At 51.4% G+C, this 26,360-nt stretch overlaps 1 protein-coding gene across 4 annotated transcripts; it reads right to left on the bottom strand.

Annotated features, from left to right (window-relative positions):
• Nucleotides 1–2,813: 2,813 nt before the first annotated feature.
• On the bottom strand, nucleotides 2,814–25,859 carry LOC144717901 (NIPA-like protein 3). Of its 4 annotated transcripts, XM_078593686.1 has the most exons (12): nucleotides 22,586–22,734; nucleotides 22,215–22,326; nucleotides 18,568–18,636; nucleotides 15,300–15,477; nucleotides 13,568–13,627; nucleotides 12,685–12,806; nucleotides 12,310–12,406; nucleotides 9,991–10,126; nucleotides 8,685–8,773; nucleotides 6,519–6,582; nucleotides 5,943–6,037; nucleotides 2,814–3,714 (listed from the first exon to the last, which is right to left on the bottom strand). In XM_078593686.1, the coding sequence occupies exons 2-12, from the start codon at nucleotides 22,227–22,229 to the stop codon at nucleotides 3,560–3,562; spliced, it is 1,080 nt and encodes a 359-aa protein (XP_078449812.1). In that variant the 5' UTR covers nucleotides 22,230–22,326; nucleotides 22,586–22,734; the 3' UTR covers nucleotides 2,814–3,559. The 4 variants fall into 4 exon arrangements, with proteins under 4 accessions (XP_078449812.1, XP_078449808.1, XP_078449809.1 ...); XM_078593682.1 differs by lacking the exons at nucleotides 22,215–22,326; nucleotides 22,586–22,734 and adding an exon at nucleotides 25,364–25,859; XM_078593683.1 differs by lacking the exon at nucleotides 22,215–22,326 and having other exon boundaries at nucleotides 22,586–22,742.
• Between the last annotated feature and the right edge of the window lie 501 nt (nucleotides 25,860–26,360).

Genomic DNA, 26,360 nt, shown 5'->3' with positions numbered 1-26,360 from the left:
GTGTGTAAATATCACAGTCATGATCACACTTTAGAACCCGTTGTCAATCCACTGCTGGATGAAGGCCTCCTTATTTGTCCGTACCTCATCGTGCTGGTCGTATGTCAATCTTCTTTCGCACCGTACGTAGCCAACCGTGCTGATCGGAGGTGGTCAGTGCTGGTTGGTGAAGGGATGGCCCAGGACAAGGTCTAGGCATCGCTTGCCACACGGCAACACGACCGTGCAGCAAATAGATTTTCACAAAGCGTAACATAATTAGGATGAAGAAAATACATTAAATGCGAGTTTTCCCAATTAGCCAGCACCCCACCTGGGTGTTCAGTGAATTATAAAAATCGCTTCTCAAAAAACATTTGCACGCGTGCATTTAACGGGGCACCCATTTGGCAATCCACTGCCATACTTCACCATGCTGGTCAGTGTGGGTCGGTGAAGGTAGGCAACGTGGGAGCACAGAAGTACAGTACAATGGATAGTTGCGCACCGTCCCCCACTTTCTACCACGTAGGCCCGCAGCCTATGACATCCTGTTTAACACGTGGGCTTTCGCGAAAAATATCAAGGTGTTTTGGGTTGCATCGTGTAAATGTGTGTTGTTAAATCCCGAAGGTTAAAGGTTGTATATATATTTAAATATATACAACCTTTATTTTATATAACAACCTGTTGTGCACCCATCAAAAGCTGAGCATGCTCCATCCCGACAAGCTTCACGAGATCGGAGGAGATAGATGCCGGGTGATTTAAACATAAACAGATTTCCATGACGCATTCAAAACAAAACCAGTGGCATTTCATGGTTAAACAGCTGACAGCAGCAGCAGCAGCAGCGGGGGATGGTGCGGCATGACATTTGAGAGGCATCGGACGCTACTGGCGGCTAGCCACACGCCCAAGCTCTCAGGAACCACGAGGGCACTTGACCGTGACGTGGCCACGACATTTGTGCTCCCACGAGAAGTGGGGGGTGGGGGAAGAGGGTCGTGCTTTCGGACCTGCGCCCGGCGCGTCTCAACTCTTCACCGAGTCGGTACACGGCTCCTGCGTGGCTGTGCCGTTGTTTCGCTCTCCCGTCGTTGCACCGCTGGGGTTTTAATCCGTCCCCGAAGTCCGATGCTTCGATCTACGTTTCTTCCGGGAGCTTCCTCGATTCAGGCCCACGAAGACACTCCCAGCTCGTGGATGGATACGTCACGCCGTGCGGTTCGATCCCGACCCCGACTCCTGCCGTATATTGTGAAGTTTGCACGTCTCTCTCGCTCCCTGTGGTTGCGTGGCTTTTTCTCCACGTCTTCCGGAACTTCCCCCTCCACAACTGAGAATCAACATCAAGCGTTGAGAGCATTTGGCTGCAATCAATGTCCACGTGATGTCACTTCGTTGAGCCATCATGTGGCCAGGTTGCTTCTGAAAAAACCCGCTAAATAGCTCAGTGGGTCTTACCTGGTAAAATAAAAAGAATAGTTTGGTTTCACTGTATCAACTGATCGTCATTGACGATCAGTTGAACCATGAAGTCGAAATCAAGAGCAGAATTGAACAAGCAAGGCAAGCATTTATTAAATGGAAAACACTCCTTGCAGACCGCAACTTGAGTACATCACTGAAACTGCGCACACTGAAATGCTACATCTGGTCAATTTTGCTGTACGGAGTTGAGACGTGGACACTGACAATAACAGCAACAAAAAGGCTCGAAGCTTTCGAGATGTGGCTGTATCGAAGAATGCTGAAAATCCCATGGACAGCCAAAACCACCAATACACAAGTTCTGCAAGATATGGGCACTGACAGGCAACTGCTGAAGACCATCCTTAGCAGGAAGTGTTACTACCTAGGCCACATTGCCCGAAACGACCACAAATACCAGCTATTAAAGCTAATCCTGGAAGGAAAAATCGAAGGGAAAAAACGACCAGGACGGCCAAAAACGACATGGCTCAGTAACATCAAAACATGGCTACAATTAACAGCAGCACAAACTCTACACGCCGTGCTAGACCGGGACCAATATCATCGTGAAGTCGCACACGCCGTTAGGCAGCACTAAAGAAGAAGAAGTATCCGAAAGCACAATATTACATAATATTGTGCAATAATACTTTCAACATCAATTGAAAGTGTCAGATCTGTGCAAGTTTAAGACGCTGCCTCGCGACCACTGCTTGCGTGCGTGCACCATCAGTCGACGAGACCTGTTGTCGATACACTACCATCGACACTAAAAAAAGGAGAAACCACATTCGCATCATTCATTGCATCATCCCATTTCTTTTATTTCCACTCCGGGAGATGCTTGTAAAGTGCTCATGAAATGCACCATTCAAAAAAGCGATTTATTTTTTAAGCGACGGCGTGAATTGGATTTGTGTAACCGCAAAGGTAGGTTATTTGCAAACTGCACATCTCATTAGTTAAGGTTGCATCCAGAACAATATATAGCTACGATTAGTATTCCTTTATTCGTTACACATCCTATCTACATCACACATATTATACTTTCACGAGCAGTGACAAATTCTCTTGTTTATATATATATATAAGTGATATATACACAAACAATCACACACACACATACGAAAAATGTAAACATAACAAGGCAATCGGCAACTCTTTACAGGCACATGTTTACAGAGAATAAAATATACACGAATGGTGTGTGACTGCGAAGACAGCAATACAATTAACCGCATACGCGTGCCGGATATCGAGTATCGTGAATTAGCGCATGCCATGCGGGGTTTCGCGGCACCGATAAAGATCTGCCATGCACGGGGGGGGTTGTGGGGGGGGGCAGTGTGGTGGGGGGGGGGCGGTGTGGGGGGGGGGCCGGGACCCAACTCTCAGTGGCACCCCTCGCGCCCTGCTTGGCATCCTCCTTAGCGAGACGCACTGCTTCATCGATCAATGATCTACGAGTTGTGGAAGTCGTGTGGCTCAATGCGTCGTCTACACCCGGGTTAAAAATGGCAGCGGACAGAACGAGGCCGGATAACGCGACGCGGAACAACTCACTCGCCCGGCAAAGTCCGTCTCGGATGCTTCGCGGAGTGGAGGGGGGGGAGGTGGAAAGCGGAGAACCTAGAGAAGAACCCAGCACACGTACAACTCGTCACTGCCATCTCCCTCGCCACCTCACGGATTCATGCCGACAGCACCAACAGGCAAAGCCCGAGTTGATGGTGGTCACCCGCGCAAGAACGAGCACGAGATCGAGCTTTGTGGATGACCCCGACGTCATCAGGAGCCGTGACAATTTCTAGAATCGAATTACGGCCTCCGAAACGTCCAACGACGATTCGTTAAACCGTCCGTGGTGGGGGAGTGGGGGAGTGGGGGAGCGGCGGCATCGATGGTTACCTGGTGCCAGTGCTGTCAGCCCCCGTGCCCAAGCGACAACAACAACAACCACGCGAGGCACGTGCGGAAAAGGCATCCGCCACGTGCAGCGGCATAGCGAGCGTGCCGTCAGGTCATCCCCCCTCCCCCGACTGCTTCGTCAGTTTTACGCGGCGAGGCTAGCGAAGGTGTCCGTAGGTGGGGGGGGGGGGGTCCGTCAGTGCGAGGGGTCACGGAGGTCACCGTCACCCAGGGGGAACTGGACGGGCGCCGCTGGCGGCGGCTGCTGGGTGGCCGAGAGGGCCCCGTAGAGTGCCGTGCCCCCCAGCTCCGGCTGCACCGGCTCCTTCTCGCTCATCACCTTGCCGAGGTCTGAATGCCGCGCGCACGCACAACAGGGCAACACGTGGTGCTGTTGGCGAGCATCACCACCGATGGAGGCCCGCACGGCGCACGACCAACGCCACCGTACCGTCGCCCGGCCGAGCGACGATGTGGCTACGCGCCGCACCAGGTACTCGTTTGAGGCCGAGTAGACCTAGGGGAGGGCCCAGGACCGGTTCAGATAATCGTTGCTGGTGATGGCCAGGTTCATAGCGCAGCACGATAACCGCTACCTACCATTTGCTTGATAGAAGCGGTATATAAGGACATGATGCTGATATATAATAAACGTATAGCGTTATGGGATGAAATTAGCATGAATGACGCTATATAAAAGTAGTATTATTATTAGGATTACACAATTACTACACACTACCACTCCCCCCACCTCACACACGCGCACACACACGCATACGCACGCACACGCACACACACACGCGCGGGCATTAAGACTCGAGGCTACCATTCGTCTCCGCTTTGGCTGGTGTCCCTCTCAGCGGCTCCAACATCCGAGCCACTCAGCCAGCTCACCCGCTTCTTCGATGCAATTCCAATATACTTCCCCCTTACGCAAGAAAAGTGCGACCCCCACACGCGAGCTTGCGAGCACAAAGCGTTGCGATGATAACTGGCGAAGGTTGCATAACGCTCGATCAGCTTTCCCTTGGCAGTCGCGCCCCTCCTGTGTAAGGGGAGAACGAAGCGATACAAAAAGCGTGGTGCGTGCATTGAGATTTCGTGCAAAGTGCAAATTGTTGGCCCACTCTATTAATTTCACAGCACATTGTGATTCACTGCGTTGTGGAGGAAATGTTTCGGTGCAGACCTGGTTACTTTTATGGCAGGACTCGCCGCAATCCACCGTTGCACGTTCAGCAATCGTCAGCGTTCAGATACGAATCAAGTCGCCGCACGCAAATGGTGCTCGACAGTAAGCGACGTACGGAACGCAGATTGAATTTAAAAGCGGTGTGTGTACGCGGGGAGCGGTGGTGCAGCGGTCGGCGTGCTGCGCTACGAACCCGGCGACCCGAGTTCGATTCTCGCTCACGGCCAAGAGCAGCGACGACGATTATCTGAATCTCCCCTAGGTCGACTCGGTCTCAAATGAGTACCTGGTGTGGTGTGTACACATAGCCAACTCGGGAGACCAAGGCGATTGGGCGTGGCACTGGGTACACTTCCGCTCGTGTGCCGTGCCGGCCTTCATAGACGCTACCCGCTAAAAAGGTGCTTGCCCCAACAGTCTCATAAGGGCTCTATGGGGGATCTTTGTCCGTGTGTCCGCACGCACACAGGTGCTCACGAACAGTGCTTGCCCCAGCAGTCTGGTAAAGGCTATATCGGGTGGGGTGGGGGGGATCTTTGTCACGTCTCTGTTTGCGTGCTTCCCGCAAGGTGTAGACACAACTCTGAACTCGGCTCGACGCTTCTCCGCGTTATGGTCGGGCCATCGTTCGGCAATCGTCCGGAGCATCCAGCGTGTAATGACTTGGGGCTCGGTCTTCCACAGTTCAGGATGGAACATTTGAACAGAGTAAAATTGGTCAACATGAGCAGAGAAATCTGGTCAACACGATGGGTCGGGCCACAGGAAATTACTTTGGGAAACTCACGATCCATCTTCCCCGGAAGCCCTTGTTTGGGCATTCAACTCTTACCTTATGTCTCTAAACGGAGACAAAAGATCACCCACGTAGCCTAAACACACAGCTGGGGCAACAGGTGGCGATGCAGACGGCACCGCGCCCGGCCACCCTTGTCGTCTCAAGTGCCGATGTTTACCCACCGCACCAGGTGCTCATTTAGAGGCCGAATTCACCGCGGGGCAGGGAGAGGGCGGACAAGCTGCTGCCGCTGGCGTGAGATGCTGGGCATGACCCCGGAGTGAATCCCAAGTCGCCGAATTCGCAGCGCAGCGAGCTCACCGCTGCGAAACCGCTCTCTCACAACGACAACAACCGCCGTTTCGTCCACCAAGCGGCAGTGACTTCACCACGGCGCCTGTGGCAGGCCAGGTGCACTTCGAGGCAATGAGATGTGTCGAAGGCTCGCTGCTGGCAGGAGGTCACCGTGACAGTCGCCTGCCCATGGGTTGACCGAGTGAGGTGATTGGCAGATGCACCAGCTTTGCTCCCCTACCAGCCGCGCACACAGCAACAGCAGCAGCAGCAGCAACCACGGCAGTGGCAGCGCACAAGCGAGGCGCCCGCTACCTCTGAACATGTCCATGTTGACGAAGGGCGTGGGAGCCGCAGGCTTGGGCCGGTTGCGAGTGATGAGAAAGACGCCCATGAAGGAGAGCAGGCAGCTGTGAAACACAAGGCGCCCCACGCGTGCACGTCAGCGCTCGTCCGTCTGTCTGTGGGCGCAGCAGTGTCTGTTAGCGAGCGTGGCAGTGTCCGTTTGTGAGTATGCAGAACTTCTTTCGCACCGTACATAGCCAACTGTGCTAACTTAGAGTTGCAGGGGAAGGACAAACTAAACACTAAAAGTAGTTCTAAAGAAATTAGTTTTCAAGCCAGATGATTTCCAAGTGCGTGGCTCCAGTGGATTCCTAATACCGGAAGGAAGAGCGTTCCTCCAGACGGCCGCTGAAGCACACCCGAAAAGGTGCGATGCGGCGACCGCCTTTGTTCGATTGCCAGCCAAAAGCCGCCGAGGATATGCGACGTCGCACTGTACCTCCAACGGCGAGCACACGCGTTGCCGAGTGGTACATGATCCGTGCGTACACACGTGAATTTTCCTAACGTGTCGTTCAGCAGCAGCACAACGGCGAGAGCGCTCACCCAAACAGGAACATGGTCACGTTGAGCACGGTGGTGCCGTAGAATTCCTGGTAGTAGATCGCGCCTGCACACAATAAAAAACCGAACAAACTTAACAATCAACAAAGTGAACAATCAACCATTCGTTAACCAAACGACTAATCAACTAGCCAATCAGCCAGTCCAACGAATTAACAAACCAGTCTGTCAAACAATGAACCAATCAATCTGCTCAGATAGGCCACTTCGCGTTCATAGGAACGCTTCACGTAAAATAAAATGTACATGAAGCCCAAAGCTAAGAAAAACACGTGACATTTAGTTTAACACAAAAACAAAAGAAACGTATGTTGGGCAATTTAATTTAAAGCGAATAAAAGATTATATTTAAATGAAGACAAATAAAAAAACAAGCTCTTTCAAGATGTCTGGCCTGCGTGGAAGAGTAGGCCAAATACAATAAAATAGGGACCCATCTCGGGCTCTCTGTGGCGGAAGCTTTCCCGCGAGCAATGGCGCTTGCGTGCTGCTGCCACTTGAAAGCCGAGACCTCGGCAAATAAAAAGGAAACCAGAGTGAACGGAGAAAACCACGGCGGAAAGCTCTGCACCAATGGGATTTAATCCGCCCTTGTCCTGCCATCTCCTGGCCCACCTCACAGCACAAACTAAGCCCCGAGCCATCAGAATCCGACACTAAATCGGCGATTCCCCCCCCACTGAACGGCTATAACAAACCGCCTGCCGATCCCCGGAAGCAAGTTCACCGCTATTAAACTTTCACGTGATAAGCCACTTTGTCGGGCTATCATTTGTGGCCAGGTCACTTCTGAAAAATAACTAAACAGTTCAGTGGCTCTTACCTGATAAAATAAAAAACGTGTTTTTTAAAAATAGTTTATATCGAGTGTGTTCGCCGTTACAGGTTAAATGAAACATTTACCCGGGCCCCGGAAAAAACACGAGATCATGACTGCATCGCCATGCGTGGCGTGGAATTTACATGAGTGCGTGTACGTGCATCTCCTAGCCCGATGCAAAATTAAAACGAGATCCGCAGGTGCATCTGCACAGAATGCAACACCGCAGGTAAAACTAACGGAGGGAGTGGATTTAACACGTAGGTTTTTGCGACCAATATTATCCATTAATGTTTTTTTTTAGGGGTTAGTCTTCACGCCCGATAGCCCCGCAGCGATGACATGACCTTTACTCCCTCCGTTCAAGACCGAAACGGGAAGACTTCTTCACAATTCTGGTTATCGCTTGACAAAGCAATCACCAGAAAGAAACGTCGTACACGAATCATACAAATGTCGTGGCTTTGCTCTCAAACACACCGGGCGTGCTGAAGTAGCAACAAATTGGCGCGTTTTGTTTACCCGACGAACCTCACCGATTGACCGCGTCGGGTTTTTAACGACGCATTTATAGCGACGCGTTAGAACCCAGAAAAGCCTTTCGTCACGAGGGTTGTGGATGTTTGGCGGCGCGTACGCGTTGGGGTCGCGCGGTGCGGCGTTTCGTGGATGCGCGAGTCGGTGGAAATCTACGCGAGAGAGCGGTTCGTCCCCGCGGCTACGAATGGCGTAGCTCGTCATGTGGATTTTTCTCCGGGCCCTCCGGTTTTTCCCCTCCACATTTAGAAACACGCTGATATACGTCCACATTGATAAGCCACTTCGTTGAGCTATCATTTGTGGCCAGGTCGCTTCTGAAAAAGAGCCACATAGCTCAGCGAGCCTTACCTGGTAAAATAAAAAATAGAAATTTAGTAAAATATGCATCGTAACTCCGCCCCCCCCCCCACACCACCGGCTGATACGGCCAATTAATAAAGTTGGCACGTCAACGAACGAGACCAGCTTATTACTACGACAGTTAACGATTGGGTACGGACGATTCGCTGGTAGGTACAGTCACAGCAGCATCATCAGGCAGTCGTCGGCCGCTAAAGCCCGAGGAAATAACTCGGCTTGTTTTGCGGTGCTCTCGGCCAAACAGGAAATCCGCACGTCGTCAAAACGTAGACGCCAAGGAGCTGGAAAAGAGAGGACACGTTCAAAGTGTGTGTCCGTGCAGTCCTCCTGGACATGTGCAAAAAAATAATGACATTCACAAGCTCATCGGATTTTTCTCCGGGATAAAAAAAAATATTCTGAAAAAAAAAAGGATTCCGACGATTCACCTGCGATGATGGCACTGGTGGTGAAGAACACGTAGTTGATGGGAACGACGTGGATGGAGTCGTGGTGGCACATGGCTTCACGGAGGAACCTGCCAACGAGACGGTCCGTCGTCAACGTTACGAGGATTTTCAAGAGCACCCCGCGGGGCGTGTTTATCGGGGCTCGTGCCGTGCGTTGTTTGGCCACGATGTCCGATGTTCCGCTCCACGTTTTGTAAAGGGGCTCGCCACCCCCCCCACCCCCGCACAGCACGTGGGGCAATACGTCGGACATCGTAGCGCGAATGACGCGCGGCACAACCCGGGAAACGCGTCGGAGAGCTAAGCGGCAGCAGCGCAACAATGAAAGGCTACGCAGTTGTACGGATCCGCAAGGCATACACTTTTAAATCTAGATTGAAATCCAATTTCTTTATAGCAGTTTTTTTGCGTTTAGTTTGTTGTCCTTCCCCCGTACCTCCGATTAGCACGGTTGGCTACGTACGGTGCGAAAGAAGTCCAACATAGGAACGTTTAATCGCCAGTGTTACCAGTTATGTTTCGACGTGTTATTATATATTTTAAAATAAACTTTACTTGCGGCACATACGACGCATGGATTAGAAACACTGGACATTCACAAATATGTAATTAAAGGGACGAAACGTTCAGAGAAGCACGGGGAGGACCCACGCTTGGAAGTATATCGAGGGTGCAGAAAGAGGAGCGCGTGCATTTCACGCAACACACGAGACGTAGAGGCATCGTCATAGCGACTGTGATCAAACGTGCGATTGGGCAGGGCACACATCCATCGCTCGAAAAGATACTGGCCGATGGTCGAGAATAAGGATGGAGTGGCGACTTAAGGAGCCGACCATGACAGACAGCCGATTTCACCGCTCTGGAGATGGAGTGGTGAAATCGGCTTGAATTCATATGGATTGCATGTACATTGTGACATGGTAGGACCATGGGAGATGGGATCGGCTCAGAGCGGCCTTCATCCAGAATCGATCATCGCCGACGATGACGATGGTGACGATGGTGACGATGGTGACGATGGTGACGATGGTGACGATGGTGACGATGGTGACGATGAATGTGACGGCCGCTGACGATGGTGATGATGATGATGGGTACTCCAGGAGTCGGTGAAACGGATCTTCTATTACGTATGCAGAACCTCTTTCGCACCGCATGTAGCCAACCGTGCCAATCACCGGAGTTGACGCCACCAGCAGTTGGTGCGAGAGCAGGACACGCCGCGGGCAGCGGACAACACAAACAAACTAATTAATCAATTAATAATTGAACAACTCCTTACGAGACTTGGGCCACCGCCGTGGCCACCATGACGACGAACATGACGTAGAAGATGGGGTGGTCCAGCTGCATGCTGCCGCGGGCGGACAGCGTCACCATCCCAGACACGGCCTTCACCGAGATCACCGTGATCGATCCTGCCCACCCAAGTGTGACAGAGTCAAGGACAAAATCGAGCACACGCTCGGCTTGTGCAAGGCTCTGCAGCAACACGCGGAGTTTGTCCTTCGAAGAATTTTAATTCGCAACCCCGGATGCCGACGGTGGCCGTCGGTGGAAAGCCACGGTGGCTAGGAGATGTTAACTACCTCGCCTGGTATACAGGAGGTCCGTGGGTCTGATCACAACCCTGACGATGCCTGCTGTGTATTTGGAGTTTGCGTGTCTCTCTCTTTCATCATCATCATCACGGTGGCTAGGAGATGTTAACTACCTCGCCTGGTATACAGGAGGTCGTGGGTCTGATCCCGACCCTGACGATGCCTGCTGTGTATTTGGAGTTTGCGTGTCTCTCTCTCCCCGTGGTCACGTGGATTTTTTATCTTCCGGGGCCTCCGGTTTTCCCCTCCACATTTAGAATCAACGTGCGTTTAGATTATTTTGCTGCTATAAATTTCCACGTGATAAGCCACTTTGTTGAGTTACCATTCGTGCTTCTGAAAAAAGAAGCTAACAGCTTAGTGGGCTTTATCTGGGAAGGTACAAAAAATAGTTTAGTTTTCCATAACAGGTGTTTTTGGGTTAGATCGCGTAAACATGTGTCATTAAACAAATCACCACCCGACGCAACCAATTCGTAAGGTTTGTCACCTTAACAGAACGTGCCAATTCGTTACTAGTACAGCACTAACCGGTGTATTTGAGAGCAAAGCCACAACATTTACAATCCGAGTACGACGTTAGTTTAGTTTTCATTGAATATTTTTTTAAAGTGATTTGTTTACCTTTCCTATACTTTTAACTGCTATTCTGTTGTTGTACTGTTTGTTGTCGTCAATTCCGACCCGCCCCCTAACTGGACATCTGTGAAAAATAATTGTACAGCTTTTCGGATTCCTCCAATGAGTTCGTATGTCTCTCTCCCCCCCCCCGCCCCGGGTCCTCCGTTTTTTCCCCCCTCCACATCATTATTTGGCCGCTATACATTTCCACAGGATGATGAGAAGCCACTTCTCGTTGAGTTGTCATTTGTGAGAGCCAGGTCGCTTCTGAAAAAAGAATAAGCTGTAACAGTTCAGTGGGGGGGGGGGCTTACCTGGTACACCTAAATGGTAAACCTAATGGGAAGCACGTTGGCATATTTTGCAAAACCACACCCGCTGTTTTGCCCTTGCGAATTTTTTTTTTGGGTAACAACGTCACCGAAGCGTTGTTCCCATGGCATCATCTTCAATATATTTTTACTGTGCCCCCCTCAACCCCCCCTCACCTTGGAGTCCATTAAAAAAATGGGGCAAGCACAACCGTCACCATCACAATCGTCACTCGGCATGTAACAACACGCATCAAATCATTCATTTAGCGTTCATTCTCGTTTAACACCATGCCAGCATTTAGATCGACGGTTATCGTTTTAAGATCGCTGAAAGTTCTGAACACGTAAAAATCCGCGAATATTACACGTGTGCCCGTGGACTGAATGATGCCGTATGGACGAAGTGGAGCAAACCACAAACAATACAAATGAGAAACAAAAATACAAACGAGATGGCAAAAACGAGATGCGCGCACGCAACAACCACCGCTATTCGCCACTAAATGGCGGTGACGTCACCACGGCGCTTGTGCCGGGCTATGCGCACTTTAAGGCCACGTGAAGTGTCGAACGCCCGCTGGCAGGAGGTCACGGGGCAGACCCAGCAGGTGCCACGGACCGACTGACCGAGACGAGTGGCCGATGCGCCACCTGTGCCCCCTACTGTGCCAACTTGCTGCGTTTTAGCCGCCTGGCGCTCCGCTCATTGTTGTGAGCGTCGCTCCTCTGCCCTCCGTTGTTGCTGGAGGACGACTGCCTCCAACTGCCCAGCAGTAGCAGCAGCAGCAGCGTCCTTCACGAGCCTCCTCCACAGAGGCCAATCTCTCAACACCGCCAGCACCTGTCATCGGCAAGTTCGCTCACAGCTCCATATCCTCTCGTACCACGAATTGATTCTTGAATCAATTCGTGACCCCTAATCTTGGTGGCCCTTCAATCGCTGAAGGTAGGGGGGGGTGGTGATGGTGGGTTGGTGAAGATTTATATTCCTATTCACCACCAGCACCACCGTCCTCATCTGGATAACAGACTGCCCTTGAAATTCGGGTAACAAAATTCGCTCACCCATCAACGCCGCCAGCAAAAGACACACGACGATGTCGGTGATGCCGAGCTTCAAGTGGAAATAGAGCAGGACGGAGAAGAGGACGATTTCCAACAACTGTAACAACAACAACAAAAAAGGTAGATATTTGCGCAAACAAAAATCCTCCCGGTGAAAACGTTTCAAATCGGTGTGCACTTCGTGGACCGCAAACGTGGGTCGTCGGCGGAGGAAATTGAACGGAAGCTCAACGATGCGCAGAGCAGCGCGGAGAGGCGCAGGCCTGGAATTTCACCGAGAGAGAGAGAAAGAAAGCGGCGCACGGACTTGACTTGCGTTGGAGAACCATCCACAAGCTTTGGAGAACATGGGTCAAGTGAAGCTCTGCTGCTCACCAAGTAGAGGAGGAAGGCCCAGCTGATCGTGTACTGCACCACGTTGTCGCCCGTCAGCTGCTGCTGGTCGCTGGGCGCAAACGTCACGAGCAGGTACGTGCCGGCGAGGCCCAGGGCAGCGCCTGCCAAGAACGCAAAGGAGAGGAGGTGGGGAGTGGTCGGCCACGCACACCAACAACGACGACAACGACAATGACGACAACGACGACAACGACGACAACGACGACAACAACGACGACAACGACAACAACGACGACAACGACGACAACGACAACAACGACGACAACGACGACGACGACAACGACAACAACAACAACAACGATGACAACAACAACAACGATGACAACAACAACAACGACGACAACGACGACAACGACGACGACAACGACGACGACAACAACGATGACAACAACAACGACGACAACGACGACAACGACGACAACGACGACAACAATGACGACGACAACAATGACAACAACAACGACGACAACAATGACAACAACTATGACAACAACAATGACAACAACAATGACGACGACAACGACGACAACGACGACAACGACGACAACGACGACAACAACAACGACGACGACAACGGCGTTTCTCGACGATTTTCCTTTTTTAAACGCCGGCACGGCTATCGGGTGTGCGCAGGCGGTGCAACCGCATCAAATCCGACAGAGCCGGAGAGGTCCAAGCGACCGGGCTACAAAGTGATGTTGGGGGGGGGGGGGGGGCGATAATTTAATTCCTCGCACAGGAGGAATGAAATAATCGACGAGGCTCCCGGCGCGCGATTGTTCTAAGTGAAGCGTCAGCGGTGGGAGACGATGGTGCAGCGGCGGCGGTGGCCGCCGTCGAGGTGCGTTGGCAGGGGCCTTACCCAGCAGGTCCGAAGCTCGGCACGCCTCCTTGAGGAAGAACACCGCGATGATGCCGCTCGCTTCAAAGGCGGGGGGGGGGGGGGAAGAAAATGCAGCGGGCAAGGAAGGGGTGCGCGTGAGACTCGATTTCGAACGCCGTTCACACGCCGCTGCGCTGCCCTATTTGCACGCGCGGTTATTTGTGGCCAGGTCGCTTCTGAAAAAAAGAAGCCGATAGCCCAGTGGGCTTTACCTGGTAAAATAAAAGTGGTAGAGTTTATTTGTGCGTGCGATTTGTTTACCTTTCCTAGACTTTTCACGTCTGTCGTGTTTTTTTTTACATTGTTTGTTATTTGTAACTTTCTGACCTGCCCCTTACGGGACGTCTGTGAAAAATTACTTCACGGCTCATCGGATTCCTCCAGTATAAAAATTCCGATTCTGATGGACGATGGCCTCTCTACACCGTACAAGGCTGTTGGGGTAACTTGACGATGCTGCAACAACCACCGGTCCCCGGTGCCAGACGGCGAAGGGACGGAAGCCACGAGCGTAGATGATAAGCCAAGTTCAGCACAACAAATCGACTTTGCTGCATTGCCCTCTGGTGTCCACAGCCCCGGCAGCTGCCTACGACAGCCTTGGATGCACTGTGGTGGCCAAATCCAAGCACTACCCAGGCTAAAAACCCACCGAGAGTTTCCGGGATCGCTGAAATCGGCCCACATTCCCGGTGATTTGGTCACAGGCTGTCATTTAACTCCCACGCCCCCCCCCCCCCCCTGCATGTCGTTTCCAAGATCCGGAGTCGCGCGCAAACATCGAGTCGGATTTTGCGCTGCACATTTGTAGTGCCCAGCTACGGCATCGACTTTGGCAGCCGTCGGCACCACGGCAGCCACGATTTATTGCCACACAGGGGGCTCAACCTCGTGCTATCTTTAAGGTAATCTTCTTGGTTCTTTCGGTAGAGTCACGTAGAAGGGAAGTAATAAAAATAATTGTGAGAATTATTTTATTATTTTTATTATTTTATTACTTCCCTTCTACGTGACTTTACCGAAAGAACCAAGAAGATGAATCCCTGCAGTCACGAAAGCTTTAAATCGAAAAATCTTTAAGGTCCTCGAATTCAAGGTGCAATGGTCGACAAAAACGCATTTGCAATAAAACAAGCAGCGTGAATGATAAACGTGTAAAATCACCAATTCAGCAATCCATCAAACGGGCGTCTTTTAAGTGAGCAATCGCAGCCAACCGATCAATCGCTCCACGAAACGGTTTCTCCTGCACTCCAGGTCAAGTGCCAAGAGCAAAGCACTCTTGCTAGAGAGACACTTCTCAACACCTCATTGCCTTGTTAATGTGAACACTTGGAACTGTTCTTAAGCCGCATCCTGCGGCAAATTGCCCCGGTTAACTACCTCGCCTAGTGTAGAGGAGGAGGTGGGTTCGATCCCGACCCCGACGCCTGTATTATTTGGAGTTTGCATGTTCACTCTCCCCGTGGTTGCGTGAATTTATCCCAGGATCCTCCAGTTTTTTCCCTCCAGATTTTGAATCAAAGTGCGTTCAGAGTATTTGCCCGCTATAAATGTCCACGTGATGATAAGCCGCTTCTCGTTGGGCCATCATTTGTGGCCAGGTCGCTTCTGAAAAAGACCAATATAGCTCAGTGGGCCTTACCTGGTTTTAAAAAAAAAATTGAACACCTTTTAAAAATAGTTAACGTGCGTGAGCGGGCGCCCTCACCGATGACGGTGATGGCACCGAGCGGCGCGATGAGCGACACCGGAGCGAAGCCGTACGCCGCGAAGTTGCCCAGCTCCCCGAGCAGCATGAGCAACAGGCCCGTCCACCACAGCTTGCTGCGCTCGTACGGCCGCCGCCGCTCGCAGTCCAGCGCCGAGACCCGCGAGTGGGCACATTTCTGCAGGAGGTGGGACCACGCGGGGTTTTTCATATATATATAAAGGACTCCTTTCCCGTTCTGAGACTGCAAGTTTTGCAGGGTGTGGGTTCCCCGTTCTTCGCCGAATCTCGTAACGCGTGAGCGGTTTGGAGTTAATTTTATTCAGAGAGGCGGAGTGCCCGCTGTTCTTAAAAGAAGTTGTTACTCACCGCAGAGAACCGTAGCGACACGACCACACTCTATAATAGCTGGCGCCAAACTGTGCCACACGCCCTCCCCTGCATGGCCTTGTGAGAGCCTCGGTACCGATAAAGTTACTTTAGTTTTTATTCTGGTTCCGTTCCATTGACATACACGTACGTCATCAGAACTGAATCGGAAGAAAACCGATGCCGTACACGTGCGGAACGGGAAAGGGTTAAGGTTAACAGGACAGCTACAAATAGCGTCCAGACTGCAAGCAGTCGCCACACAGCGACCGCCCAGACTCGACCGCCAAGCCTCCGCCACCGAGCGTCCACCACCGCAAACGTCCACCAACAGCAACTTCCACCACCCGGTCTCCACTCAGCCTCCACCACCTCTGAACAGCGAGTCACTCCAGCTGTAATTCAGAGCCCGGTAATGGTTTGACAAAAAAAATATACACTCCTGGTCTCCGAGCTGTTCATAATGAAGCCCCACGAATTAAACCAAACGTGTCCATCTGCGTTGTGTAGCTCAGCCAGAGGGCTTTCGGGTTGGATCGCATTTCGTTATTTTTTGTTCGGAATTAACTTGTTCCTGAAGAAGCATGGGGACATCGTACACCGGCACAAGCCGAAAACACACCGGGAGAGATTCCGTGTTTACCTGTCCCCATCGTGTCCTCGGCTGGTTGCCAAGCTGCAGGCAACTTGAACAAGTCAATAGGTACTGTATGCACAAAGGTCTTTTTAACGGCTATAGAGCGGGCACGGGGGAGGGGGCTCACATCTGGCCTGCACAGGGGATGGAGGTTGGGGGAGGTCTGGACACCCCCAACATTTTCAGACATTGATTCATAATTTATCTTGTTGGTTCGACCACACAATGATCTGCCCACCATTTTTAGATGTGGATGTTCTCTCTCGGTCTCTTTCAGCAAATGAAGAACAACTGATGATTACATTATACAGTAGCTGCGTGGCGAGTTAAAGTCATCCATCCGATGGGCATCACGAGTTTGCTCGGCAGTACCTCCTCTGTTAGCGAATGATGGGCAGCGCTCGGCTATGTAACTACCAAATTGCACTTCGCCACAATTCACAATGAGGGCCACTTTCATTTTCCACAAGTGAAGGGAACAGCCGCACCTGCCCGGTTGCGTTATTCTAACACGATTGGTCGCAGCCTGTTGCTCGCTACTCTTTAGATTTGGCCGCGAGACATCCAAACAACGTTTGGATTTGAGTGCAACCGTCTCCCGTTAAACAAAGTGAACACAACTGCCGATTGTTCCGATGATGGAACCCACAGAATACCGAGTAGCATAAGAACAGTCAGCTCACGACCCAGCGAATCGACAGCAACGGTGTCCCTCGCTTTGCGAACTTTCCGTTTAGGAAATTTCACGTGAACCCAATTGACGAATTGCGGACGCTTTTCGATGAACGAAATGTATATTTCCGCTTTCACGAAATGTCACCGCGGCCACACGCGCCGTGGGGTCAAACAAAGAGCCGCCCGGGAGGTCGCGTCATCCGTCTGCGACAGCGTCACGGTGTCCCTGCGACGTGTCGTCACTTTAAGATGTTTCTTGTTCATGTTTTTGTTTGTTGCGGTTGCACCCGAGTCAAGAGCGGCATGGCTCACAGGGCTAGACCTAATACATGAACTGAACCTCTCCAGGCATTCCAACATGTAGCAGATGTTATTGGCGAGTTCCGTGAATTTTTTTTATTGAATTAATACGTTTTAATATTCATTTTTTGACTTAAAAACTTTCGTGACTGCAGGAATTCATAGAATATTATATTTACGTTCTTTATTATTATTTTTGTATTGTGAAAAGTGATTCAGGTGTGTGTAGATTTTTACGTTAGATGTAGATTTGGAATGACTGTTCGAAACACGTCCCTAGTTTTTTTGTCTTAAATCATTGGGAAAAGCCGTTCCCATTTACAAAATTTCGTTTCACGCGCGTGTTTTTTTGAAGAACGCATCCCTTTCGTGTATCGAGGAATACATGTACTGCGCTTGTGCAGGCTTTATATCGTCCTGACATCTCACGCAGGACCCTACCATCGAGCCTCCCCAGTTTCAACCTTCCACACCGCCGCCAATGGTCGACCATCAACCCAATCGGGGCCGGGCCACACACAAACGGTGCGTTCAAGATTCGGCAGCCTGCGAGTGGTGCGGGCACGAATCCCAAACGATCGACCACATTTGTCAACAGCTGCTGTCTTCACTCGTTTAACAAATAGAGGGACGGACGAGATCAACTCTGCGTCTGAACAGTGGATAACAAATTAAAAATTACATCTTTAATCCGCTGCTCTGAATCCACACGGTAGAAGAATGCAGTTATAGTCCGGCAGTTTAGTTGACCGCCGATTTCTTGTTAAAAACCTCATTTGGTTTCTTTCCTTTGTCAACTTCCACGAGATAACAACACCACTCCCTGCCATTGTTCGCAAATACAAAGTTAAATATACGTTTAATAGGGTTTGTCATTCGTACACAGAGCTTGACAACATTACCGATTTCATGAGCAAATAGCGGGTCAATGTGTATCTGTGGGGAGTGGTAGTGCAGAGGTTGGCGCGCTGCGCTACGAACCCGGTGTGCCCCGAGTTCAATTCCTACTCCAGTGACAATAATCGGAAACGGTCCCGGGCCTACCAAGGGTCGACTCGGCCTCAAATGGGTGCCCGGTGTGGGGTGAAAACAACGGCACTGGGGTGACACGGGTGGGCAGGCGTGGTGCTGGCCACCCTCCCTGTCTGGGGAGGTCAGGGTCCTGCCCACGTGGTGCCCGCGTGGTGCCCGCGTGGTGCCCGTGTTGTTGGCTGTGGATTGGCTGTGGCGTCCGTGTGTTGCCCGTGTGGTGTCTGTGTGGTGGCGATGTGGTGGCGATGCGGGCACCTGGACATTGAGCGAGATGCTGATGATGATGTTTCCAATCACTGCCAGCAGCGTGCCCACCAGGTTGTCCTGCGAATGGAAGGAATGCGGGGCGACAATATCCGTTCAGCGTTTTCATCACCAGTTTTTAATTTCGCTTCTCCCGCACCATCATAAAACGAACCAGGACTTTCAAAAGTCGATGCAAATCACGTCTATGCTGTATACCACATCTACAGCACACCCACGTTGTTAAAATCCACCGCTGTACGAATGCCTCCCATACGATGTTGAACGGTAGAGTCCCTGACTTACGAACGAGAATGCCACTAATCGTGCGCGTAAGTCGAGGACTCCCCGTACTTTATAACCCAGGTCATCGTGGTTGGTGAAGGCTACAAGCGGAGACGGAGAAGCATTGTGGGCACCTGTTGAACGCACGGTGGTCACACGTCCAAGCACTATCCAGGCTTGAACCTGCCGAGCTTTCGAGATCTGATGAGATTGAGCTCATTCCGGGGTGACGCGTTCATAGGTGCTGCTCTGCAACATCATGGTTGGAGCTGGGGGGGGGGGAGCGAATTCCATTCTTCTCTACAGAATGAATTAAACGTGTTTTTGTTTAGCCCATCGACCCATGCGCCTTCCAGACAAATTACGTTTACCTGTGGCCAGAATGTCGCGTGGCATAACCCGTGAAAATACTGGTGGACACAACATGGATTGTTTCATGTGCCCCCTGCAATCTCGTCCAGGGGCTTGGCAACACGCGTGCGGCTCTTCAAGGAACGCATCGCGAGAGTTATGTATTAGTGACCATCGTCTCGTACTCGCGTGCATTGCGGCTCTGGAAAATTAGATTTTATTTTTTAACTACTGAATTTGAAAAAAAAAATTGGCTCTTGTCATTTTGGTTGCCGATGACTGATCTAGCCAATGCATTGTGTCTCGCCAAACTCTTTAGCACCACTGGCAAGCCCGAGGCAATTTAAACAAAAAAACGAACGTCAACCGGTTAGTTGAAGCGTTCCCAGAAGGAGACTGGGACTTGGTAGCAAAGCCTCCTCCTCCTCGTCTCCTCCCCCCTCTCTCTCTCTCTCGCTCTCAGTCTGGTGACGCTACTACCATCAAGTTGTGCACCTGGATCCGCATTTGCGAACTGCGATCTGACAACCAGCAGATTTGCAAGTGTAATATATATATCCTCTTTGTACAAAATTTAACTACAGCCGTATTTTATTTTTTACAATAAATTATTCCGTTGTGTTTTTTTTGTTTGAGCTTACGTATGACCGAGTTTACATTCGATTCAGTTTATTGACGATGTGTTCGATTCATCTCCCTGGGCAACTTCTTCCATAATTTTACACCACGTCCGACCCCAGATTTGGGATGGTCCTCTGTGAAAAGGAGTTTAACCACTCATCGGGGTTCTTCCAGTTTCAACGAAACGTCCACGTCGATGTTACGTTAGTGCGGCGTTACCATAAGAGTCTCCATTAAACATCCATCAACAGTTCATAGGACACACCATATTTGAGAGCCCATAACTACATTGCACTGGGCCTGTGCCCACATCTCCCAGAATGCACCTCGTCTCTTAAATTATCAGAAGCTTTAAGCAGGGGTTGATTGGATGGGTGATCACCCACACACTAATAAGATTTCTACCACTGGTGGACAAAGATCCCCCGTATAACCTAACAGACTGTTTGGGCAAGTGCTGTTAGCGAGCAGCTACGAAGGCCAGCACAGCACACGAGGGGGTGGGTGGCCAGCACCACGCCCGGCTGCCTTCGTCTCCCCAGTGGCGATGATGTTTACACACCACAACGGGTACTCATTTAAGGCGGAGTCGACCTAGGGGAGGCCCATGACCGGTTCAGATAAACGCCACTGGTGTTGGCCGTGAGCGGGAATCGAACTCGGGTCGCCGGGTTCGTAGCACAGCGTGCCAAACGCTACAGCACCGCTCCCCACGCACACACAGAGAGATATTCCCCGTATAGCCTTAACAGACTGTAGGGGCAAGTGCTGTTAGCGAGCACCTACGAAGGCCGGAACGGCACACGAGGGGGTGGGTGGCCAAGACCACGCCCGGCCGCCTTTGTCTCCCCAGTGGCGACGTTTACACACCTCACGAGGTACTCGTGAGGCACACTGGTACACACAACGGACACAATGTTCTACACACACGCAACCACTCTGACGTCATCCCGTTCATGCTTAGTGCATCATTGCCTTCAGACTATAACATTTCGTCATGAACAAAAAAAAACACACAATTTCTAAAATGATCTCATAAACACGCTGTACAGTCCCAGTACGTGCACAGACCTATTGCCCTCATCCACTGCTGGATGAGCCCCCCCCACTCACGCAATGCGAATTGTGGTAGTTATGTTGTTGTTGTTTGACTTGCATCCCACTGGGATTTTTGCACACAGCGTTAGTGTACGGTGTTTTTTCTGCAATATTTTGCTGTCTTTTCTTGGATTTTCTGTTTGCACTTGGTCACATATTCACTTTAAGATGTTTTTTTGTTCATGTTTTTGTTTTTTTGTTTGTTGCGGTTGCACCCGATTCAAGAGCCGAATGGCTCACAGGGCTATACCTAATAAATTAACTTGAACTTGATGTGACCATACCTCACCGGGGTGGTCACTGGGTGCCGGCGAAGGCGAGGGTCGTAGATATGGAAGCATAGAAGCGCAGTACAACCGTGGAATTTTGTTGCACTAATCTCTGCTACCCATTGCAATTATTATAACTTTTAAAAAATGTATATCGTTGTTTAAAGTACAGTGCAGTGTCTTGATAATTGATCAACCGGTGAGGGCTTGTGAAATATCCGTATTTTATTTCTGTGAGGAAGTGTGCCCAAACAATTTTAGTGACGGAGAGCGTGGTGGGGGGGGGGGGGCTTTCATCCAGAAGCGGACCGATACAGGAGAAGCAATTTAACAACAAAAAAACCCTCTAATGAATACCAGGCGCAGACCTGCAATTACTCGCTCACACCACTGCCGATGGAAGGTCTCCGCAAAGAGGGACATCTATAAATAGCCTCTAGGACGGTATTTAAAATCACTATGGGATCACAACAATACTAATAACGGCAATGCTACTTAACCGGGGTAAGCCCGAATCTTAAGCCTCCGTTTCAGGAGGGTCCTGCTACATTGAGATGGGTGACCCATTCCAGGGTATGGCAACCAAAATAATGAGAACCATTTTTATTGGTTCAATGGCCAGGGTCAACGGCGGCGTGGTGTATTCCGCAAATATGCCCGACTGTGAGGGCGGGCACAAGCCGGCGTGAGTAGGTTAAACGTTGAGTTTTATAAGGGCACCATGGGGTGACCAGCCCCTCCCCACCCAGCCCCACCCCTCCCACCCCCCACCTAGCCCCACCCTCCCCACCCAGCCCCTCCCTCCCCACCCAGCTCCTCCCCACCCTCCCCACCCCACCCGACCCACCCCACCCAGCTCCTCCCTGAACGACGGACGGACACAATAATCCCCTGTGGGCTGGTGTAACCAGGAGGTTCCAACCAGTATTAACCTTTACTGCAGCCTTGCATTCATTTGGTTCCCAAGCGTCAAACAAAATGTATCATGTTAACAAATACACAGGGGATTGATGAAACAAAGCAAGTTGTACTTACATGCCAGTGCTTCATTTGTGTTTGGACGATTTACCTCCTAAAAACAAATCTGGCCGTGTCTCGCATCCCCAGGGGGTGTGGCGTGCACCTCACGTTAAGAACAACCGCTGCTCTGGAGGGTATTTAAATCACCATGCGATGACAACAACAACAACATCAACAATAATAGCAATGCTAATTAACCGGGTAAGGCTGAGTCTCAAGCCTCTAGCTACATTGAGGCACTACATTGAGGCGCTCGATCTACCCACACCAAGAGAGAGCGAGAGAGTGAATGGCCTAGTGCGAGCTAGATGTTGCTGAGATGTTTCTGAGATGTTGCCGAGATGTTGCTGATATATTAATGAGATGTTGCCGAGATGTTACCGTACAATTTGTCGCGTGCGCATGGCGCCCGGGCACAGCTGAGGAGCGAACTCTCTCGTCGTCGTCTTTACCGACGAAACAACGAACCACACGGTTTGGCTTTTAGTGCGAAATGAATTGCATTACCCCTCGCCCCATCCACCACTTCCCCCCACCTCTCATGCAAAGTCCTGCTATAAATATAATTATACTTAGGACGACGACGACGATGACAAACAGGTGGCATCGACAGGCTAAATGAGAAAGGTGTAAATTAACCAACACAATGCCGATCTATGACAAGAGGCACGCGTGTTTAAAGGCACTCCTGGTTGATTGGTATTTTTTTTAGTGAATGGAATTTGCCTCCACACCGGTTTTACACGTTTCACTCTCCGCCCCGGGAGTCGCCTCGCAACTTTGAAGAAGGCTGCCCCCAATTTCAACTTGCGGTGGTGGTGGTGGTCATGTGAACGAATCCAAAACGAAACCACCTTTCAAGTAACCCACCGCCCCCCAGCCCCACCTTTCCGTCCCACGTAAGAGGCCAGGAGATGAAACACTCCGTGAGCTGAAGTAGTCCATACAATTCTAGATTTGAAGCTTTCGTGACTGCAAGGATTCATACTCGTAGGTTTTTTCGGTAAAGTCACGTAGATAAAAAAGATTAAATTAATAAAAGTAAAATAAAAATAAAATAAAAATCACGACGTTTCGGAGGCAACACAAGCTTCCGTCTTCAGGTGGAACCGTCACAGCACGATAGCTGTATCAAGTAAGATAAATTCCATGCAAGTACAGCCCAGCGTCTCGCCATGGACACACGACGTGGTGTCTGTGTGGTGGGATGGTCTGACCGATAAAGCAAAGCAATCGGCCAGTGCATGGTACCACCCATGGGGTCGTCTTGACTCGCGTGTTCCATGAAGGTAAACCACAGAATCACCCTTAACCCTCACCACACCCGCCACACCCTCCGATTAGCACGGCTGGCTGCGTGCGGTGCGAAAAAAGTTCAGCACGCATAAAAAAAACGCGACCCAATCTCCCTCCGGCGTATACCACCCGTGTGTGTTGTTAGCTTTGGCTGGGAGATGGACAATTTTCTAGAGTAGCCCCCCCCACCACCACCCCTCTCGTATTATTGGTGGGGATAGCTTTGCTTTACTCGGGTTTCCTCCCACACGACGCCAGCCAAATGGCTCTAATGGAATTGGCCCAACATCCCTCCTGAGAAAAAATAAATATCCTTGCCTTGTTAGGGCGCATTACTACAACACCACTGTACCAACGCGCACATTCAAATTGTTGCGCCCCGCCCCGAATGTCTTTTTGTCCGTGTCCCCCTCTGCACGTCTCTTTCGCCGTACGTCTCATCGTCTTTTGAGTAAGGGGCCGTTCATAAATGACGTCACGCGATTTTGAACGATTTTTGACCCCCCCCCACGTCACATGGAGTCACAAAGTCAGACCCCCCCCCCCCGCAAATATGACGTCACAAAGCTCTGCCCCCCCCCAAAAATAAAACATGCTTCAAGTCGCTTTAAACTATTGTCATTGTAGTGCGTATTTAATGTGGCGCTGCACTCTGATGTTGTAGGAGAAAACATTTGTTAAAAGTATATTTAATTAAGTAGAACGTGTTGTCTATATTTATTTAAAGTTGCGCATTTTGATGTGACGTCACATTTCTCAAACCCCCCCCCCATCGTCACACATCGTCACAAGTGTCTGACTCCCACCCCCCCCCAAGTGCGTGACGTCATTTATGGACGGCCCCTAACTGGGCATCTCTTGCCCTCCCCCTTTTCCACGTCTTCCCCGATGTGTCTCTCTCTCTCCGTGCCCGTCTCGCTGCGTCGGTCTTTCCCTCCCTTGCTTCCTGCTTGTGTTGACCACCGTCTCTATGGACTCTAACATCGTATTCACGGGGACCCCCCCCCCCCCCGTGGTGTCACTACAGCTGTCGTCACACAAAAGGCCCCCTCGCTGATCCGGTAGGGAGTAGGGGGCGGTGGAGAAAGTGCTGTTAGCGAGCACCGATCGTATGTCTCTCCAAAGCAGATTGATTTTGGCAGCGTCACTCAAGGTCATCTGTCTCTGCCCCCCCCCCCCCCCCCAAAAAAAGATGGTAAATGTTTAAACACCCCGCTTGGTATTAATTCAAGGCCAATTTTGACCCAGGGGTGGGTGGGCCTGCGGATTTCGCTCGCCCACTGCGCGATTTTCGTTCGCCGTGACTGGCAAAATCAAACTCGGGCGGCGCAAAAGTTCGTAGCGCAGCGCGCTAACCGGAGCGCCACCGCTCCTCAGAAGTTCGTAGCGCAGTGCGCTAACCGGAGCGCCACCGCTCTTCACACCTCGACCGTGCAAGCGCTGCCGTTGGACTTTGCTCTGTTGGCGAGCAAAGCTGCTGCGAGTGTTGGTGGCGGGGCACGCTCTGTAGGGCCCAGACGTCGTACGAGGAAGCGGGTGGCAAGTGCCTCGCCCGGCCACCTTTGTATCCCCGGTGCTGATGTTTACACACACACACACCCACCACCACCAGCGCTCACTCGTTTAAGGCGGACGAGCGGACCGACCCACGTACAAAGACTAAACCCAAGATGTCCCATTATAGCCTCGGCATTTTCGGAGCAAGCGCTCTCAGCGAGTGGCCGGCACGGAGAGGGGCTGGGTGGCCAGCACCACTCCGGGCCGTTTTTGTCTCCCTAGTGACGACGCGCACACACACGCACACACGCGCACGCGCACACACGCGCACACGCACGAACGAACACTTGCGCGCGCGCGCGTGTCCTCACGTCAATAATCAGAGGCTTCAAGATGCCGTCGGCGGTCGAGGTTTCGGGAGTCGCCGTGGTCGCATTGACGCCGCCGCGTGCGACCTCCATCTGCCGCCGCGCCCGGGAGTCGCGAACAACGTCACGGCTCCAGCCAGACGACTCCGACAAGACGCAGAATCCACCACCCCCACCACACCGCTAATCGCGTCTCCTCCTCTTCCTCGGGGTGCTGTGGAGGACGCGAGACGAGAGCGAGAGAGAGGAGGAGGAGGAACCCCCTTCAGTCCGTCGCCAACATCATCATCATCGCCACCGACGCTGTGTGGCGCTTCTCTTGGGTGGGGCAATGAGGGGGGAGTCCCGACTTAACGACACAACAATTCGGCTGCTTTATCGCCCTTGGGAAAGAAACAGAAAGAGTTGTGTTCTCTCTCTTTAGAGAGAGAGAATGTGACGAGAGGGGGTTCACTGCCGCGCACTGTACGAGCGATTCGTGTCCCGAGTCATTGGCGCACCCCGCCCAGCGCTCGGCGCTTTTCCTGCTCTGCGTGTTTCTTCTGTGCTAGGGAGGGTGTGGGTGAAAATGTGTATGTGTGTGTGTCACGGTGCCTGTGTGTCACGGTTCCTCTGTGTGTGTGTGTGTGTCAGGATGTGTGTGTCAGGGTGTGTGTGTCACGGTGCCTGTGTGTGTGTGTCACGGTGTGTGTGTCACGGTGCCTGTGTGTGTGTCACGGCGTGTGTGTGTGTGTCAGGGTACCTGTGTGTGTGTCACGGTGCCTGTGTGTGTGTGTCAGGGTGTGTGTGTGTGTGTCACGGTGCCTGTGTGTGTGTCACGGTGCCTGTGTGTGTGTGTCAGGGTGTGTGTGTGTGTGTCACGGTGCCTGTGTGTGTGTGTCACGGTGCCTGTGTGTGTGTCACGGTGCCTGTGTGTACCTGTTAGGGTGCGTGTGTTAGTATGTGTGTCTCTGTGTGTGGGGGGAGCGGTAGCGTGGCGGTTAGCGCGCTGCGCTACGAA

Source organism: Lampetra planeri, chromosome 4, assembly GCF_965212315.1.
Source record: "Lampetra planeri chromosome 4, kcLamPlan1.2.h2, whole genome shotgun sequence".
In the NCBI taxonomy this organism is placed as follows: domain Eukaryota; kingdom Metazoa; phylum Chordata; class Hyperoartia; order Petromyzontiformes; family Petromyzontidae; genus Lampetra; species Lampetra planeri.
This window is presented reverse-complemented; position numbering and strand designations above follow the sequence as displayed.